Source organism: Diplotaxodon limnothrissa, linkage group LG12 (assembly GCF_057381915.1).
Source record: "Diplotaxodon limnothrissa isolate DT_005_m linkage group LG12, D_limnothrissa_male_GT1.1, whole genome shotgun sequence".
Taxonomy (NCBI): Eukaryota; Metazoa; Chordata; class Actinopteri; order Cichliformes; family Cichlidae; genus Diplotaxodon; species Diplotaxodon limnothrissa.
In genome coordinates, this window is record NC_140607.1 from 3,003,019 (window position 1) to 3,021,458 (window position 18,440).

Genomic DNA, 18,440 nt, shown 5'->3' on the forward strand with positions numbered 1-18,440 from the left:
AAGGCAAGCGAGCAGGTGAACAGGACTACAAATGCACAGACTTTCCAACTTTCAAATTTTCCTGTAAATGTTAACTTGAATGAGGAATTCTTTACATTACTCTCAAAGTCAAATTCAGTCTGATCAGTATTTATGAAACAATATAAAACAACAGGCTGAAATTAAGCGAAATGATTGGTCGTTGGCCACAGTGGATAAACACTGGAAGGTATAAACATGTAATAATGGTATGTGTGTGTTTCCTTTGTGTATTCACGTCCACAAATACAGGTGTGACCTCCTCGGACTACAGCAGTAACATTTCTACAACAAAACGCTCTGACACGAAAAATACATCAAAATAAACAAACATAAAAACAAATTCAGTGGTTTCAACTTTTGCAGCAAAGTAAACACAGCAAACAACAATGACATTATAATTACTCAATAATAAAGAATGGTGTGGTTGACTGTGTGGAGTCATACAGTGCACATTGACAATATAATACAGCAGTTAGTTTTTTTTCTCCTACTTAGGCCACAGCGACGTCTCGCCACAGCGACGTCTCGCCAAACGCTCCGTTTAGAGTTCTGATCTCATTTTCCATCACACAAACTTTCCAGAGATTCTCATTCCCAACGCGTAACAGACCGACAATCTGTCACGGACCGAGGTGTCTCAATGTAGCGTGAAATGAGACGCTCCGGATTCTTGAATCCAACAGAATGACGCTCGCGGCGCTAACACACGCTTAGAGCAGAGGATCTAACCCAGGGGTGGGCAATCTCAGTCCACGAGGGCCGGTGTCCCTGCAGGTTCTAGATGTGTCCTCGAACCAACACAGCTGGTTTAAATGGCTAAATTATTTCCTCAACATGTCCTGAAGTTCTCCAGAGGCCTGGTAACGAACTAATCATGTGATTCAGGTGTGTTGACCCAGGGTGAGATCTAAAACCTGCAGGACACCGGCCCTCGTGGACTGAGATTGCCCACCCCTGCTCTAAGTCTAACCCTATCAGACAGTGTTTTCTAAAGTGATTCATGGTCAGAATGTAAAACACATTGACATGTAGAGATTCATTCCAAACGGCTCTCATGCCTCTGAACATGCCGAGGATTTGTCACGTAGCGTCGGTATGTTACGTGTTGGAACTTTCTGTACTGTTTTATTCACACAAACCCGAGCCAGATGTGCTCCGTGAGTAATACTGCATTGTACTTTAACCTCTTAACATCCACCAGGTCACCAGCAACACAACTAAGGTGAGGGTTAGAGTTATGTTTGGGTTTTGTTTTCTGAAAAACTACGACGAAGTCTGATCAAATCCTTTGGCATTGCAGTTTTTGTTTGTTTGTTTGTTAATAGCGTTTTCATTATTTTTAAATTGGAAAAGTTGCATAAAAAGGTGAGCATATATATCAACTTAGCCAATACCCAACGCCTGACTGTAGTTGAGTCGCTCGTAACCTGACTGATTTTAAAACGTTAACAATGCTCTTTTCCAGTGGGACATCGTTTATATTAGGCAAGTGGAATCCCTGGCAGCATTCTTGAATTAGAAATTTAACATCAAGGTAATTTAATTCAAAATGCATTCTTTCAGACAAAAAAGCTTCACTGTGGAAGGAAAGAAAGGAAAACCCAATATGGCAAAAGAGATGACGGATATAAAAATGACGTCTGGCTCCAGAAAAATCTAAAACTTCAGTGTGTAACTACAACTACCACAAATAGTGGGGAACAAAGTAGTGCGCAACATGCACGCATCAGCCACAGCGTGAAAACCTAACGTTGGCTCTCTCAGTTAAAACATGGGGTCTGTCACTGGGACGAGCAGCAGACATTTTGGTCCGTTTAGCTTCTGATCACATCCCATAAAAGCTCAGACTCGATCTGGACCTGAGCACTTTGGAGTTCAGCTCCACGTGTTGGGCTCCGTGGTGCTCTCGCTCTACTCCCGAGCCCTTGTTGTGGTGCAGTTTTTTTCGTCTTTCCTTTTTATTTATGCAAAACAGATTTAGTGTGAAAAGCAACGCCCAACGAGAGCTAAACATCGAATGACCAAACTCTTTCTACCAGCACAGTCTGAGTTTGCCTCTGTCAGCATCCACGTTGAAGTCTTCACCTATAAGTTGTGAATGTCACAAGTTTTTCTAGAGAGAAAATGTGATACTGATTATTTTGTTACCTCTTTCCTTGTGTAAAGGATAACACTGAGGACTATTTGATCTCTCGCCCTTAATATGCATCCTTTGGATGTAAGTCTGTGAGGAAAGGCTTCAAGCCTTAGATAAGCCTCTCTTCTGGAGGCACTTTGAGGACGCTGCCCATTTCCAGTCTGGCCCCAGCTACCTCCTGTGAGCTGGGGCTGTATGTGCCCTCTGATTGACGCTTCTTTCGTGCTGTCATGATGAGAAAAAACACCACCAGGATGGCCAGTAAGACACATAGAGTGGTCAAAGGAATGGCCACTGCCAACCATGGAACTCGCTCTGTTTGTTCCTCTTTCTGCAAGAGAACAGCACAGACCAGCTTAGTTTGAAGTGTGGATAAAGACTGAAGCACAATTTCAAGCACTGCTCTGGAGGTTTAATCATTTTCTCTTGTAGCTAAAGGAAACCTGACTCAAATAAAGGCATTTCAAACTGCAAACCCATTGAGGAGAACTAAGCACATTAACTTACAACTAGTTTTGGTGAATGGAGTTGTGTGTCACTTACATTGCTATCGCAAAGCGTGCCAGTGTATCCTGACACACACACACACTGGAAGTGGTTGAGTCTGTCCAGACAGGTGGCACCATTGAGACAAGGGCTGGACTCACACTCATCTATTTCTGTCTCACACCTGAAACACATCAACAAGGTTTTAGCACAATACTGACTGACAGAGCAGCAGCTCACATGTGCCCTTCTGACCTTTCTACTTAGATGTGGTTCAGATGTACTTTTAAAAGTACAGGGTGTGGAAGAGGAGAGTGTGCAGTGTCGTACTCCTACCTGTCTCCAGCATATCCTGGCTTGCAGGTACAGTTGCCCCCAGAGTCACCTCCAATACAAACTCCTCCATTAAGACACTCAGTGTTCGCATTGCATGCCACAGGAGGAAAACGCCATCTATTAGACACACAAACACATTTTCTCAAGGAGGCTTTCGACAGCAGAGCTTCAGCTAATGATTATTTTTAGTAGCTGAAGCTCATCAGCTCTTCCGGTTATTGGATATTTTGTTCCGTAAAACACAGGACTGGAAAAACAGACTGGAAGAACAAGTCTTTCAAAAGCTGGAACCATCAAATGTTTGGCATTTCTGTTTGTTTCAGATGACACTGGCAGATTATTCATGTTGATCACCTAGTTTACTAATTGTTAATTTTTTATAGAGTGTTTAATTCTAGTAAAAAATAATAGTTTTCAGGGCACATGTATATTGAAAAAAGGATAAAACACAACGTTAAATGGTAAGTGTTACCTGAAGCGAGCTTCAGTTATAACATGAGGCCAAATTTATGCAGCAACGAGAAAAAAAATCACACAGCTGTGGGTGAAAATGAAGAATAGCTGTGAAGAGAAGCAACTTCTTTACAGTTGACAGAGAAAGTCCAGGCGCAAAAAGGAATGTAAACGATGGCCAGCAGGGCAGAGCACTTACACTGATGGTAGCTAACTCTAGCTTGTGTGCTAATGCAATTGGTAGATAACAGATGTAGCAATGTACTGAATGGCTAATAAAAGCTGATTCATCAAAACATCTTGGGTTTATCTTGCTTGCCTTTACTTGATAGGTGCTTTAGACAGTAAGGTTCTAAAAAAAAAAAGAAACAATGCCCGCTTTGTGCTACTTAAAGTACAGCGAGCTAGCTGCTTTACTATCTTAATATTTTCAGACATGAAATATTGGTTCATACATTAGACCAGCGGTTCCCAAAGTGGGGGGCGCAGAGCCATTGTAGGGGGGGGGGGGGGGGGGGGGGGGGGGGGGCAAAGTATGACTAAAAAGAAAAGACTGCTTGGACAATGCTAGCATAATGGACACGTTATTGACGGGGCTCCCACACAAACATGAGATTTTCTTATAAAACAAAGGGGGGCCTAGCAAAAAAAGTTTGGGAACCACTGCATTATACAATAAATGCTATAACAAACAAAAGCAACTGACAAACCGATCTGAAATAAATCTCTGCATAACGTTCAGGCAGCCTGTAATCATCCTTTGAAAGAATAATTTTAAATTCTTTAAGAATATAAATAAAAAAGTAACAACTGCAGGAGAAATTTCAATATAGAACCAGGCAAAGTTTTACCTGGTGCAGTTTTGCACATTTAACCCTGAGATGCACACGCGGGGTCGTTTTTGACCCCACGTGTTTTGATTCTTCAAAATCTTTAAAATGAAAAGTTGTAATATATTCATATTCCAGGTATTCTTCATAAAACATGTTTGGGACATGAGGCCATTTGCATTTGTATTTACTTTTTCATTATTTTTTAAAAATTGCAGTTCTTGTATCACTACCCCACTCTTCCACAAGTGGCGTCAAAAATGAGCCCAAGCAGTTCCTATGAAATCTTCTATGAGCTTTTCATTTTTAGCAACTCCGACCGTCCCACTTACACTTCTGATGTCAGCAGTCTCACCACCGAGATCATTTTTACACAGCAACATATACAGTATGTAAGTATTATCTCCATTTATGAACTTGTTTTTCATTGTACCGTCCATGTGTTTTTGGGAGTCCTCTGCATAACCCATTGTAAAAGGAAACTATGTCAATTTGAAGATATTTGCCATTTCTTGCGCTTTGATGACAAGAGGACCAGAGCCAACCGACTGAAACAGACCACATGGCAGCTTCCTGCTACATATGGGACCTGTTCCTGATCAACTGCAGGTAGGAATTCATCCCCAGTGATTGTGTCACAGTGGATGAACAACTTGTGCCTTTCAGAGGTATGACCCAGCTTCTACAGTAAACCGAGTAAGCCCACCAAGTATGGCATAAAAACCTTCTGGGTTTGTGATGCACGCATCCCATATGCAATTGATGGGATTGTGTACCAAGGCAGACAACCAGGGGATGACACCCAGAAGAATCTGGGGGAAAACACTGACAGTCAGTTGTGCAGTGGATTCAGACACACAGGCCACAACATCACCACTGACAACTTCTTCACCATCTTGCAGAGCATCTCCTTGAGAAGGTTCTGACTATTGTGGAAACTTTGCGACAGAACAAGCCAGACATTCTTCCAGTCATGAAGGCTTCCAGGTCCAGAGATGTCCACAACCTACATCACTGATGCAACGGGAAGGTGTGGAGTGAAAAAAGAACAGCTGCAATCCAGCCACAGGAAAGAAGCACACAGGGCCAGCAGAAGAAGAAGAGGTGCCAGTTGTGTCCAAGAAACAAAGATCGCAAAGCCACTGATTGCTGTTTGAAATGCAATACCCCTGTGTGCAATGATCACAGCCAGAAGCAAGTAGTTTGTGACAGCTGCACGCAGTGAGAGGAGATAAGATGTTTTTGTTGTGTTATGGTCTCCGGACCTCTTTTCGTCCTCCAGACATAGGGACAAACATGTTTTGACACCTGATTGATTGACTGATTGTTCAGTGCTAAAATGTAAATGAAAAGTAAACAATGTACATGTCAAAAATGAAATTTCTCTTTTGTTTGAACAAAATATATAATCTTAATCAAAATTAGAGAAATGTCTTTCTCGTGGCTCAAGAGTTGGGAGTTCGCCTTGTAATCGGAAGGTTGCCGGTTCGAGCCCTGGCTTGGACAGTCTCTGTCGTTGTGTCCTTGGGCAAGACACTTCACCCGTTGCCTACTAGTGGTGGTCAGAGGGCCCGGTGGCGCCAGTGTCCGGCAGCCTCGCCTCTGTCAGTGCGCCCCAGGGTGGCTGTGGCTACAATGTAGCTCCATCACCAGTGTGTGAATGTGTAAAGCGCTTCGGGGTCCTTAGGGACTAGTAAAGCGCTATATAAATACAGGCCATTTACCATTGCAAAAGCGCTTTGATTTTGTGGAGGGGGTAGTGATACAAAAACTGCAATTTCTTAAAATTAATGAAAAAATAATTAAAAATGCAGTTTTATGAGGAATACCTGGAATAAGAAAATGTTACAACTCTTCATTTTAAAGATTTTGAAGAAAAACAACCCAGTTTATTGCAAAAACGCTTTGTTTTTATTTGGGGTCATTTTTGACCCCACTCGTGGAAGAATGTGGGTATTGGTAGGTTGTGCATCCAAGGGTTAAAAGAATGCGCTGTAGAGAAGCTGAAGGCTATACTCACTGGCAACGCTTTCCAATGTAGCCAGGAGGACACGAACAGGTGTGAGTTTCCTGTGTTTCCACACAGTCTCCTCCATTCTCACACTTGAACTCCAGACAGTTATCCACCTCTGCCCCACAGTCTTTCCCTTTGTATCCAGGCTCACATTCACACTGGAAGTCTGCCAGGAGGTCTTTACATGTCCCGTAGACACAAGGCGTTGAAGAACACTCATTTATCTCTGTTTCACACAGCTCCCCCTCCCATCCAGGTGTGCAGCTGCAGTTAAACTCATTAAACTGGTCCTGACACACACCCTGGTTGAGACAGGGCTGCGAATCACAAATAGGTGCACCTCGGCACCCAATGCTTGGCTCGTGGCCACCCACTCTGGTGAATCGGCTCATCTGAGGTGGATCTGCTACCTTTATGAGCGGTAGGTAGACCCCACCCAGCCTCACCTCTCCTAAACATCCTGTGTATTTTTCTGCCAGCCAGATTTTGGTGTCATTGAGAAAGTTGAGGTTGCCAGTTGTTCCAAAGCTGACACCAGCTCTCTGTCCATCTACGGTGAGGCGCCAGCGCGACTCTGACTGTGTTGGGTCAACCATGGTGAGCTGAATGTGATGCCATGCCCCATCAGCGATTGTCCTGTCGCTCGTGAAGGCCTGCAGCTCTGCACCATCCCCACTGTCCAGTTTGACCAGCAGGCTGGAGTTGAGCAGGCCCAGGCAGAAGACCTCGGTTGTGTTGACAGAACGCAGCAAGATCCCGTTCTCATCCCGTGTTCGTACGTTCATGGTGATGTTGGTTATGGAGCTCAGCAGGGAGCTTTGGGCAACGTACTGGAGAGAATTGTCCTGGAAAATGGCTTCAGTTAAACCTGTGAGGGGAAAACGTCATGAGAGTTACTGGCACTAACAAACAGGAATATTAGGAAACAATTTTTGAAAAAATAAATGCTGCTGGTTCAGAGACATCACGTTAATTTTCACCTCCACCAAGGAGGTTATTGTTTGATTTGTCTGTTGGTCTTTCCTGAAGGATATGGCTGAAAGTTTGATCAGAGTTGAGACTTCGCCCACCTTAGACGTCTTTTAGAGTCGAATCTTGACTCAGGAAGTATTGAATAACACTGTAAGACTGAAATAAGAAAACTTGGAAGACAGTGGCATCATGCTAAGAAAATAACTAATCCAGGCCCAGATATCCTTCTGGATCAAGGGACCTGCTTTATTCAGCAAGTCTTCTGTGGCAAACACTTTGTAAAAATGGGAGGAAAGAATTACTTTTAGAATTAGATGAGCACTAAAAATGATTCCTGCTAATTGATTAAGTCTCAATCAGTCACACACACTCTTAAAGTGCTTTTATCTAACTTTCACAGACTCGGGGTTCAAGTATTTTGTCCAAAGAGACTTGGACACATGGACTGGAGGATCCGGGGATCAATCCACTGACCTTCTGACTGATGTACCATCTGCTCTACCTAGTCTATCATATTTGATACATCAGATTTTTAGTCTTCTACATCAGCAGTGTGATTTCTTGCTTTCCCTCCAAAAAACCTAAATAAATTGCAAAATTCATTTTTAAGCACAAAAAGAACCAGAAATATCAAAGATTATATAAATTCATATCCAGATTATTTTGATTTTTTAAAGAGCTAAATGATTAGCTGTAGCACCAACAAAGTAAAGAGTAACACTTGATAACTAAACAATATAGTTCTGTAGAACCATTGTCATGTTGCTCTCTGTGCCACTTCAATGCTGCTACACAGTAAAAGCCATCTTTCAGGTCCAGATGACCTACAGTGTGACAGATTGGGTGTGATACAACCATTCCAACCTGCACCTCTGGCTAACCAGCATGCCTGTCGCCATGACCTAGCAAAGAAGCGCCTGAAAAGTGTTTCAGTAAGGCCTTCTAGCTATCCGCTGGGCTCTCCTTGTGTAATGACTCGAAAAACATCTGGCTGTCACTCGAGACACTATTTTGAGGGAATTGAGCCAACCCCATTCAGTGTTTTGGACCCATCGAAAAGGTCTTGGCAGATTTGGGAGGCTATGCCTAACCGTTATTATGGTGCATGGTAAGTGATATGTTTAAAAGTTGGGTAGGACGTTCTGTGACAAACCACTGGTTTGTATTTATGGGAGGGGGTGTTACGGCCCTAGCTGGGCCTCCTGAAACTGCCCTTGTGTGGGCGTGGTGTTTTTCTCCGCCTCCTCCTCTCTTGCCACGCCTACCCCCTCTGTTTCTCTCACTCTCCTCTCTCCCCAGGACACAGCTGCTCTTAGTTAGCCTCGTTTGCCACCTGAATCCAGTCAGCAATCACCTCTGAGGCTATTTAAGCTGGGGATGAGCTGTGAGCAGCGTGGTTTTTTCTCTGGTGTTCTCACATTGGGTGTTGAAGTTGTTGGGAGAGATCCTATAGTGTGGAAGCAGTGTGCAGTGTAACTGCTTCACGTGAGTAGTGTGGGCTTGTGGGCCTCGGCAGCAGTAAAGCTAGCTGCTGCTAGTGACAGGGTGAGCTTGTGGGCCCCTGGAAGTGCCTCCTCGTGGTGTGTTTTTGTTTGGTTGTTGTGTTCTTTGTTGTTGCAACCTTTTTTCCTTTTTCCAAGTGTTATTGGTAAAACGGCGTTGCCGGCTCTTTATGTTAAGATTATCTAAAATAAAGACTATTTTATTTACTAAAAGCCTCTGTCTGTTTTCCTTTCATTCTGTTCTGGACTCATTTCTTACTGGTCCCCTCACTCGCATGCCTAGACCCCTTCGGGGGGAACGTAACAAAGCCATAAAAAACTACTTCAATATGATGCAAAATAATGTTTATGCACCTGCTACAGAGCTGTTAAGGTCACCGAGTCTCTCTGTCAATCTCATGAGAGGTCCTCCTAAAAATCTAATGTTAAAAACTTTAATACAAGATTCCTGATTTAAAAGAAAAAGAGCAGAAACAAATAAACCTGAATCTCTCTGGTTTGAAAAAACACAGTGCCAATCACTGCTCAGGGATTACTCACACTCATAACCATCCTGCAGCTCCATGCAGCGCACTCCCTCGGGGCAGGGCTTTTCGACGCACCACAAGCGAGTCTCGCATAGCTGACCCCGGTAGTTGGTGGAGCAGTTGCATCTGAAGTCATTCCAGGTTACCTGACACTGTCCACCATTGAAACACGGTTCATCCTGTGCACAGACAAACACAGATGGATGGATTAGACCATCGCTTGTAAAATCTCTCACCTGATGCGACCGCATAGGTTAAGGCTACTAAGAGGATTGAGCGCTAACTTACAGATCAGCAGGATTCTCAACCAGATGAATGATAATAGGGTTATCACAACCAAGCTATTAGACAGTCCTGCAATTGCCATGAGATACAAGAGCCATATATTTTCCCATAAATCAACTTTGCAGCGTATATTAATCTCTCTCATTTCATTTTCATTTTGTCTGTAGTCAAATAGAAATGTTTCCAAACAGGAAACCTCACTGTGAGGGGACTGTACTTACCAATCCATCACCATAATAAATGATTATAAATAAAACTGTAAATCATGAGAAATTAAACAGGGATGCACCGCATCCTTTACCTTGCACGTATCATCACTTTGGCATCCTGGCAGCAGGTTATCCTCGGTGCTTGCCTGGTAAACCTCCATCCCCTCTGGATAACCTTCAGCAACCAGATGCTTGTGATCCAGTCGAATGTCCTGCAGACAGCCCTTGAAGTTTCCACCCCAGGCATTCGTGCTCTTGCCTGCAGGGAGCCCTCCAACATATGCCACATCCCCGGCTTCTACACTCACATTTCCTAAGGCACGATTATTGCCCGCTTTGGGAAAAACCACATGGCCACAATGTACCTTTACAATCACCAAATTATTTTTCCCATCAGTAACTGATCTCGCTTCTGAGAGAAGCGTGGTGTGAGGACTGTAGAGAGCAACAGTGCCTTCTTTCAGGTAGATAGTCAGGTAGGCGTCTCCTTCTCGATGGAACTGCAGGAGCATGCCACTGTGTTTGAGAGAGCGCATAAAAAACGAAACGCTAAAGTTGTCACCGTGAGTTTCTGATATGTTGAACATAGAATAGCTGGTGCTGTTTTCATGTCCAAAGGTCCAGGAAGGGTACTCTGAAGTAGGGGGAAGAAGGACAGAGCTTTAGTATTTTATCTCATGAACTATTAGATTTTATTATATTTATTATGCAAATGTGTTAGTTTTTATTTTCATATTAAGATTTTAAGTACTAAACAAATGACGAGCACTGTGACATGTATGAATCAGGCTGACTGCAGAGGTTGGTTAGTGAGCTCTTCAGTAGCATCAGTAGCATTTACTATTACATTCTTTCTTTATGATATTATAATTTCATTATGATTATTTGTGTGATATATCATATAAGATCCTAGAGCAAATAGTAATTTCTTTCATTCAAAAACTAAATGTAATTGGCTAAATTAGTTTAAATTAATGCCAAGTTGTGCAGAAACCACAACTGCACTCTAAGGTCAAATAAAAAGGTGTTACTCAGTTTTTAACTGATGCATTTTGGGTCATTTTCTGCTTTTTTATTACTTTACTTTTATTACTTTTTCTATTATTTTATTACTTTACATTCTGTAATCAGTATTTTTGAAACAATTTCATTCAATTTTCTTTTATTTCTATAGTGTAATTTCACAACAACAACAATCCCCTCAAACAGAACCTACTTTGAACAATGAGAAACCATTTTCAAGACTTGCCCTGGGCTTGAACATTATTAACAGATTTTGACCGATGTTATTATTTAAAAGGAAGCCATAGTCTGATAAAACATTTTTGCTTAGTTTCACTGAGCTGTTGAAAGGTGCTTTGCCTTTATCAATCATTAGTTTGAATTTTCCCTCTTACAATTCTAGTTTTGGTGGAAATTACTCTTAGCTGGTAAGAGGTGATTTTGCTTAATATAACCCTGGAGTCACTTTTCAGTGCTTCTGGTTTGACTGGAATATCTGCTTCTTATAACATATGGCTGTTGACGCAGATGCAGCTAGCATTAAAGCTGTTACTTGTAACCTCTTAACATCCACTAGATCAAACCATGTTTACAGATGGTGTTGTGTTAAGGTTGCATTTTAAGAAGATGTAACATTTGAATCAAGTCTCTTTTTGTGACCTCGCAGTTCATAGTTATACCCAACAGGTAAAATTTCCAAATAAAGGGAGAGCTGTGAATCTAACCATAACTAGGACACCTGGGATTTTGTGTGTTGGGTTACTAAACCTAAGAAGTTTTTCCCTGTTCTGTTAATTTGTCCAGAAAACCCTTTTTTTCAGTCGAAGCAGAGGTGAGATGTTTACTCCTACCTTTTCCACAGTTTTCTCCATAGTACGGTCGATGGCACTGACAGCTGGCACCGACCCACATATCCACACACTGTCCACGCTGCATGCATGGGTCCTCACCACACCAGTCTGGTTTGGTACATCCCAGTTCCAAGCCCGAATTCTCCTCCCTGATGAGATCTTGAGGCAGCAGCAGCTTATAGTCAACTTGAAAGTCTTCCATGCAGCCGATGAATGCCTTTCCACTGGACAAGTTGCCCACATATTTCTGTGGTGCCCCTCCTATATACAGCTGTTGGAAGGAGCTGGATTGGAGGAAGATCAGATGGTTTCGACCCTCATTCTTTACTTGGCATCCTTCCTCACAGCCGGGTCCTTTTACAGCCAGAACCAATCTCTCATCCATGGTCACGGTTACCGTGTGCCATTCTCCATCATTGACTGGGCCTGGGTAATTGGCCCACAGTAGCTTCCCTGATTTTACCTTTGCTTGGAGGGAGCCTTTGACAAGCTCGAGAGAGACAAAGTTCTCCACGGTGCCCCGGTAGTAGAGCACCATGTCAGGAAGAGTACTCCTGAATCGAAGCTGCATGTGTAGAACATTTGGCTTTGTCTTGTTCTTGAAAACAGGCAACTGCATATGGACGTAACCCTCTGAGTTGAAGGAGAAGGTGGTGGAGGTATTGCAGTGATCTCCTGTCCAGCCAGCAGGACACACACAGGTGTAGCCGTGTTCACCGTTCTTGATCAAAACAGGGACGCAGCCTGCTCCATGCTGGCACTGGTGCTGCCGGCAGCCGACGAGCCTGACGTCGCAGTCTGGCCCCCCCCAGGGCTCATGGACGGGCTCCAGCACAGGGCAGTGACACCTGTAGGAATTGGCAGCATCTTCGCAGGTGGCGCCGTTCTTGCAAGGGTTACTGTCACACTCGTTGATGTCTACCTCACAGTGTACACCTGCACGAGGAAACACTGACATTTAGTGTCACTGCAACTTACTCCAGCAACACTCGTCCAACTTTGCCATGCTAAAATACATTCACATGGATCATATTTTCACTACAACATCTCTTAGATATCAAGTCAGTGAAGCACACATGTAGATGAAGACAAGGGATGAGCTTTCTGCGATTAACAGATGAGGAAATGACCTGAGGAAATAGCTGTTAATTTCACAATTAGACAACAACAGGATCTTCAGTCTCCCTAACACAATTAACTTAGTGACTGTCTTGTTGACTGCACCAACTGAACCTTTAAATATTGCATTTGTTAGCTGTGTATGACACACCCTCTGTGTGATCGGTGGTCAGCGCCTTGTCAAACTCTGTTCAACGTTAACTCTCAACAGCAGCAGTCAACTTGCATTAACCTAGTCCTCTGAAACACTCTAAACCCGAGGTGTCCTAAAGCTGCTCCTTCAGGCTGCCAATGCGCCACTCTCATAAAAACCTTGCAACTCTATGCAAATCTCTTCTATGCAATCAAAGAGTGCTGCATCATACCTGTTACCCACCAGGGCCCACAGCAGCAGCACAGCAGCAGCACCAGCCTCTTTTCTTCCATGACCCACTGAGGCACTGGACGACACACAGCTCACACTGGATGAGTGAAGTGACATAACCAAGTCTTCTCTCTCTCTAACATACGCACACACATAAACCAGAGGTGCCTCCTCTTCTCTACTCTGTACCAGGCAGACAGGCAGAAGTGATTACACCAGCCCTGCCCACCTTTCCTTCTGCCTTTTTTCTCCCTCCTCCATCAGTCTGTGAATTCCTCCCTCCCTTCTTCCTCCTCCTCCTTCCTCACTCACACCCTATACTCCTACTCCTATCTGCAGCTCAGTCCTATCAAAGCGATTAGCTCCCAGCCTCCAGCTGGCTCCTGTCAGTGTATGACAACAGGAATGCTGAGCTGCAGTCCCCTCCTTGCTCCATGAGCTGGTTTGTAGTTACTCACCAGTGCCAAGTACTTCCTGGAAAGAGCCAGCAGGAGGTGCTGCATGTTCAGTGTTTAAGGTGTGTGGGCCAGGTTTGAAAAGCACCGGACTATATAATAATATATACAATATATATCTATATTTCATTTTGTTTAGACCCTCTGCTCTTGTATGAATTAAATCCACAGCGAAATCATTAGTAGCAATGAACTGCACGTGCTTCTGACTGAAAGCTGGATTGATGACACTCACAGCATAATGAAGAGCTGATCGAATAATCACCCGCTGCAGACACTATAGTTTTGAACACTGCACCAGTAAAAACAGGAGCGGTGGTCAAATTACTGTGATATGTAAAAATTATTTTATTTGTAAATTTTTGTCATGTAACAGATATTTGATTTTTACATTTCTAAGCTTTATTAAATATATAAAAATGTCTCTATGTCAACATTTTCTCCTATAATTGCTAAAGATTTGAAAAAAATGATTCATCAGTTAGTCTTGCACCTCTTAACTTGCAACAAAGAACATATGCATGTAGCACGTTTCTACCTAAGCACTCAAAGAGCTTTATACATGTCCTATTCATCCATGTAAGTGCTTTCTAGCCAACATTCACACTCCAATGAACACATCAGGAGCAACTTGGAGTTCAGTATCTTGCCCAAGGAGATCCAATTAGCAGACGCCCTGCTCTACCTTCTGAACCACAGCCAGCCAGGATACTGTCTGAGATACCGGGGGCTTTGACAAAATAGCAGTACTTGACATGCTGGGAACAAGTATAGGATGGACCATTATTTCAGCCACAGTCATTTTCAACCACTACAAAAATAAGAAGTCCTTCAACAGATGATCTAGCATCCCAGTTCAAAAGAAGGAAGAGTCTAAATTCAGGGAAGAACCAAAAGAACATTAAGTGTTGCAAGAAGCATGAAAAACCCGGCACACCAAGGAAAAGTATACGCATAACATGTTTGATATAATCTTCAGATTCTACAAAATAAGAGTTTCCTTGTGCATCATTGTGCTGTTCTAAGTACACCTGCTCCTGGATATAGTGCAGGATGGAAGACACATGACATATGTATCATTTGGATAAGGTCCTTGTTTATTGTCCTTTATTCATTGGACTTTAATTAGGCTACTAAGCAGCTTTGCTGTAATCCCCCCCCCCTCCTGACAAGTTTCTTAGGAGACCCACATTTAATGCCTGACATATGGCACCTTCTATTGGCTCTGTTGTTTTCAGCTATGCTTCTCTATATCATGTGCGCTCTCATCCACTCCTTTCCTCTACTGTCATCATTTTGTTAGCAAATACGCTCTGATTTTCTTGATGAGAGCCTTCGGCTGAACTCATCACTTCCAGAACAGATTTCTGGGCTTCCAGATTAGTGATGTGGGTCAGTTTGTTTTCAGTAGTTTGGAAGCACTTTTGTTTGGCATAGCAGATTCTTAGGTAATCCATCTACACTGACTCCTAATGAAAATGTTCAATTTGAACTGTTTAGTTCAAATTGTCACACAAACGAGGACCTTGAGGTAAAAAAAACAGAAATATTTAAAAGGAAATAAAGAGTTTTTTAAAGAGATACTGTCGTTTCTGCTCCAGCTGACGGTGATTTTTTAGTGCAGGCAAGGCTCAGCACACACTTCACCACTGTGACACCAGATCAGGCTACATCACTGATTCTATATCATCTGTCCTGGTAGATTATATAACAGCCTCTACTTTGTGACACTGAAGGAAGAGAACAGAAAACACAACTTGTTAGGGGGTAAAATTAAATAGCTGATAAGAGGTGTCTCCTACCTGTAAAGCCATCTGGACAGACACACTGATAAGAGTTGACGAGGTCCTGGCAGCTTCCTCCATGCTGACATGGAGCAGACTCACACTCGTCCACATTAACAGAGCAGTCGTCTCCTGCAAGAGGATTATATCAGTGATATTTATATCCACGTCACCTTCACATCAACGAGGCACATGCAGAGAAACTCAAGTGGTTTTTGTCTGGTTTACCAATGAATCCTGGCAGACAATGACAGATGAAGCCAGCGGCCACATCATAACTGAAGTCAGCAGTGCTGAGTTCAGGAAGCTTTCTGTAGTTCACGACATCTGAGCGTTGAAAACACTTTCCACCATTGTGACAGGGATGCTGCTCACACTCATCTATATCCACCTGGCAGTCGTCTCCCTCGTAACCTGCTTGCACATAAACACAAACACATTATATACTTATTCTTATAATAATATTCAGTCTGTCAACATACTTACATGGTGGTAAGAACATCATGCTATATTGCCTCAGTCCTACAATAACTACAAAATAAGAAATATTCAAATATTAAATATATTAAAAAATACTTTCTGAGGAGGATCAAATGTAACCAAAATAAACATTTTACTGAAATATTCAAGCCCCCCAAGACTTTTCTAAAGCTGTTTCTTTAGTTACTCCCCAGAACTACTGTTTCTTTCTTTAGCAGGACATCGTGTCCACTTTAACCTCCTTCCATTAGATATGAGATTGATTGTTTCTGAGCAATCAAAGCAGAAAACGGCGCCAGCATGTCAGTGTTTTAAGTGTGCTGAGCAATGCAAAGTTAGAAATAATCTCTGAATTTGTTGTTCAGAAGCTGATGTGATGCGTCCAACACAACAGCATGTTTACAGTTCGTTGGATAGTTTGACCTTCAAACGATGGGGGCACAGTTTTTTTTTAATAATTCGTGTGATTTTTAAAAGGCTTTAAATTAGTGTAAATAATCAGACTCAGGGACACCTGCTAAACACAGCTTAGCTTTTCTCATCTTCAGCCTGCGTCTGCATCTTTGTACGTCCTCCTACGTTAAAGAATGTCCCTGCTTTTGAATGGTGGCTCTGCTCTTTATGCCCTCAGACTCAAGAGTCCTTAACTGCTTTGTTCAGTGTGATTCATGCATGGGAAACCCCGCAGCTTTTCTTTTTTTCACTTTTTAGCATTTTTGGTGAGTAGTTATATAACACAAGCCCTAAACCATGGTGAGAGGTGGTTTAGACTTTAAGTTGAACCACAGCGTACCTGGCCAACACAGGCACTTGTACTGATTGGTCCCCTCCAAACACGTGGCTCCGTTCTGGCAGGGGTCAGAAGCACATTCAGGAATATCCTCTTCACAGTAGTCGCCTACAAAGCCTGTCCCCTCACAGTCACAGACATAACTAGAAGAGACAAGATAGGCAGTCATACTACACATTAGATTACTGTTGCACTGTTGTAGCTGGTTGACATAGAGTGCATTTTAACCTCCTAGCACCTGCTGTCTGTGTGTGGCATCACATTTTGGGGTGTTTAGACCAAAATACATTTTGCTCTACAAGGGCCTGATATCCACTTACAAGGACTTTACACTGCCACTGTTCGATCCAAGTTTAAAGCCAATGTCCTCAAATGTGGATCTGATTTTTCTCAGAAACAAAAACCAGGTTAAGAAAAATGTTGTAATTCTTTGTTTTTACATTCATCAGGTTCCAATCAACCCAAAAAACAAAGAGAAATTAAAGATGCTGCCATGGAAGAGTTTGGGTCTTAGGAGGTTAAGATGAAAACTTCCCACTGGGCTCCAAGTATCTTGTTATCGCCGCTTGACCTCAACATTGTACACAAAACACAAATATCAGTGAAATTGTAAAAGATTAAATTTTTAAAAGTGCATCCTCACATGTGACAAGCTGAAACAATGAAATGTTATGTTTTGATTTATTTTGATTTTATTTTTTTACAAAAAATATACAAATGGAAACAATGTTTTGCTGTGTAATTCATAATAATTCTACTTGAATAATACTACAAATGCAGACAGATCAAAGAGTTTTAGTATCAAAGCCACTGACTTGATTTCTTATAAATCGACTTTTTTCAGCTGTAAGAAAATTCCTTTTTTTATTACACTGACAAAATAATGGTTGCAGCTGTAAACAAATAATAAACATGTACTTGTGATGCTAAATGCAACTTAAGTACAGGCCAGTAAAGCAGCTTCTCATCAAAAAATCAATTAATTTAAATAATGATTTTTCTACGATTTTGTTTCTAAATGATGTTCACTCATTTGATTCTGACTCAGTGTAAGATTTACATACTGATGCTTATAATGTGAAACTACTACATCCTTTATCTTCTTCACTCGATGCTGTTAAAATACATTTTACTGTCCCAGGCATTCACAGCACCTACAGCTGTGTGAGGACTATGACCGTGACAGACAGTAAGAGGATTAATTCCTGTCCTTGATCAACTTTAATGTCTGCCGTGCAGTCCTGGGCAGACACAACACAGACTGACACAGTGCACCTGTATGTTAGTGTACACTAGTCTCTTCCTAACACCGATTATCTTCTGTTTTTCAGTCCACCTGACTGTTAAATATTCTGCTCATTACCTTTATCCTGCTAAATTATAAGGTTTGATTACAGTGATTATGAGGATTATGAGTCGTGTTGTTGCACTGATGAATTCCTTCTATTTGATGTACTACTACTTATATGTACTACATGATTGTACTACACATGTTTTTATCTTCAGACACAGGTGATGCATTTCAACAGTACAAAATGCTGTCAGTTTGAAAAACAACGAATAATTATTTCACTACAGTAAATATCACTACATATCAAAACAGTTTGATTTGCTAAAGTTTTACTTTGGTTTTTGATGCTTTGAATCTGTTGTATTTCCTTCTTCAAACAGCTCATTTGCACAGTAAACTATGAGGGTTACATTTTTTACATGTAGAAAAATTAGGCATGTCAGGGACACCCCCACCCCCGACTCTAATCATTCAATTCTAGTATGAAGATATGGTTCAAGTTTAAGTTTAGGGAAACAGCCCCGTATGGAAA

The 18,440-nt window shown here is 42.1% G+C and overlaps 1 protein-coding gene across 1 annotated transcript in view; it reads right to left on the bottom strand.

Moving 5' to 3' along the window:
• Positions 1-2,267: 2,267 nt before the first annotated feature.
• The window catches only part of LOC146620664 (protein crumbs homolog 1-like), a 28,581-nt gene continuing 12,408 nt past the window's right edge, over positions 2,268-18,440 (bottom strand). Inside the window, exons 4-13 of the mRNA XM_085367775.1 lie at positions 16,621-16,760; positions 15,576-15,761; positions 15,366-15,479; positions 11,626-12,561; positions 9,865-10,406; positions 9,292-9,457; positions 6,284-7,145; positions 2,981-3,097; positions 2,702-2,828; positions 2,268-2,489 (exon numbers count right to left, since the gene is read on the bottom strand). Coding sequence (XP_085223901.1) covers positions 2,268-2,489; positions 2,702-2,828; positions 2,981-3,097; positions 6,284-7,145; positions 9,292-9,457; positions 9,865-10,406; positions 11,626-12,561; positions 15,366-15,479; positions 15,576-15,761; positions 16,621-16,760 — 3,412 coding nt within the window. The remainder of the gene's footprint in view (positions 2,490-2,701; positions 2,829-2,980; positions 3,098-6,283; positions 7,146-9,291; positions 9,458-9,864; positions 10,407-11,625; positions 12,562-15,365; positions 15,480-15,575; positions 15,762-16,620; positions 16,761-18,440) is intronic.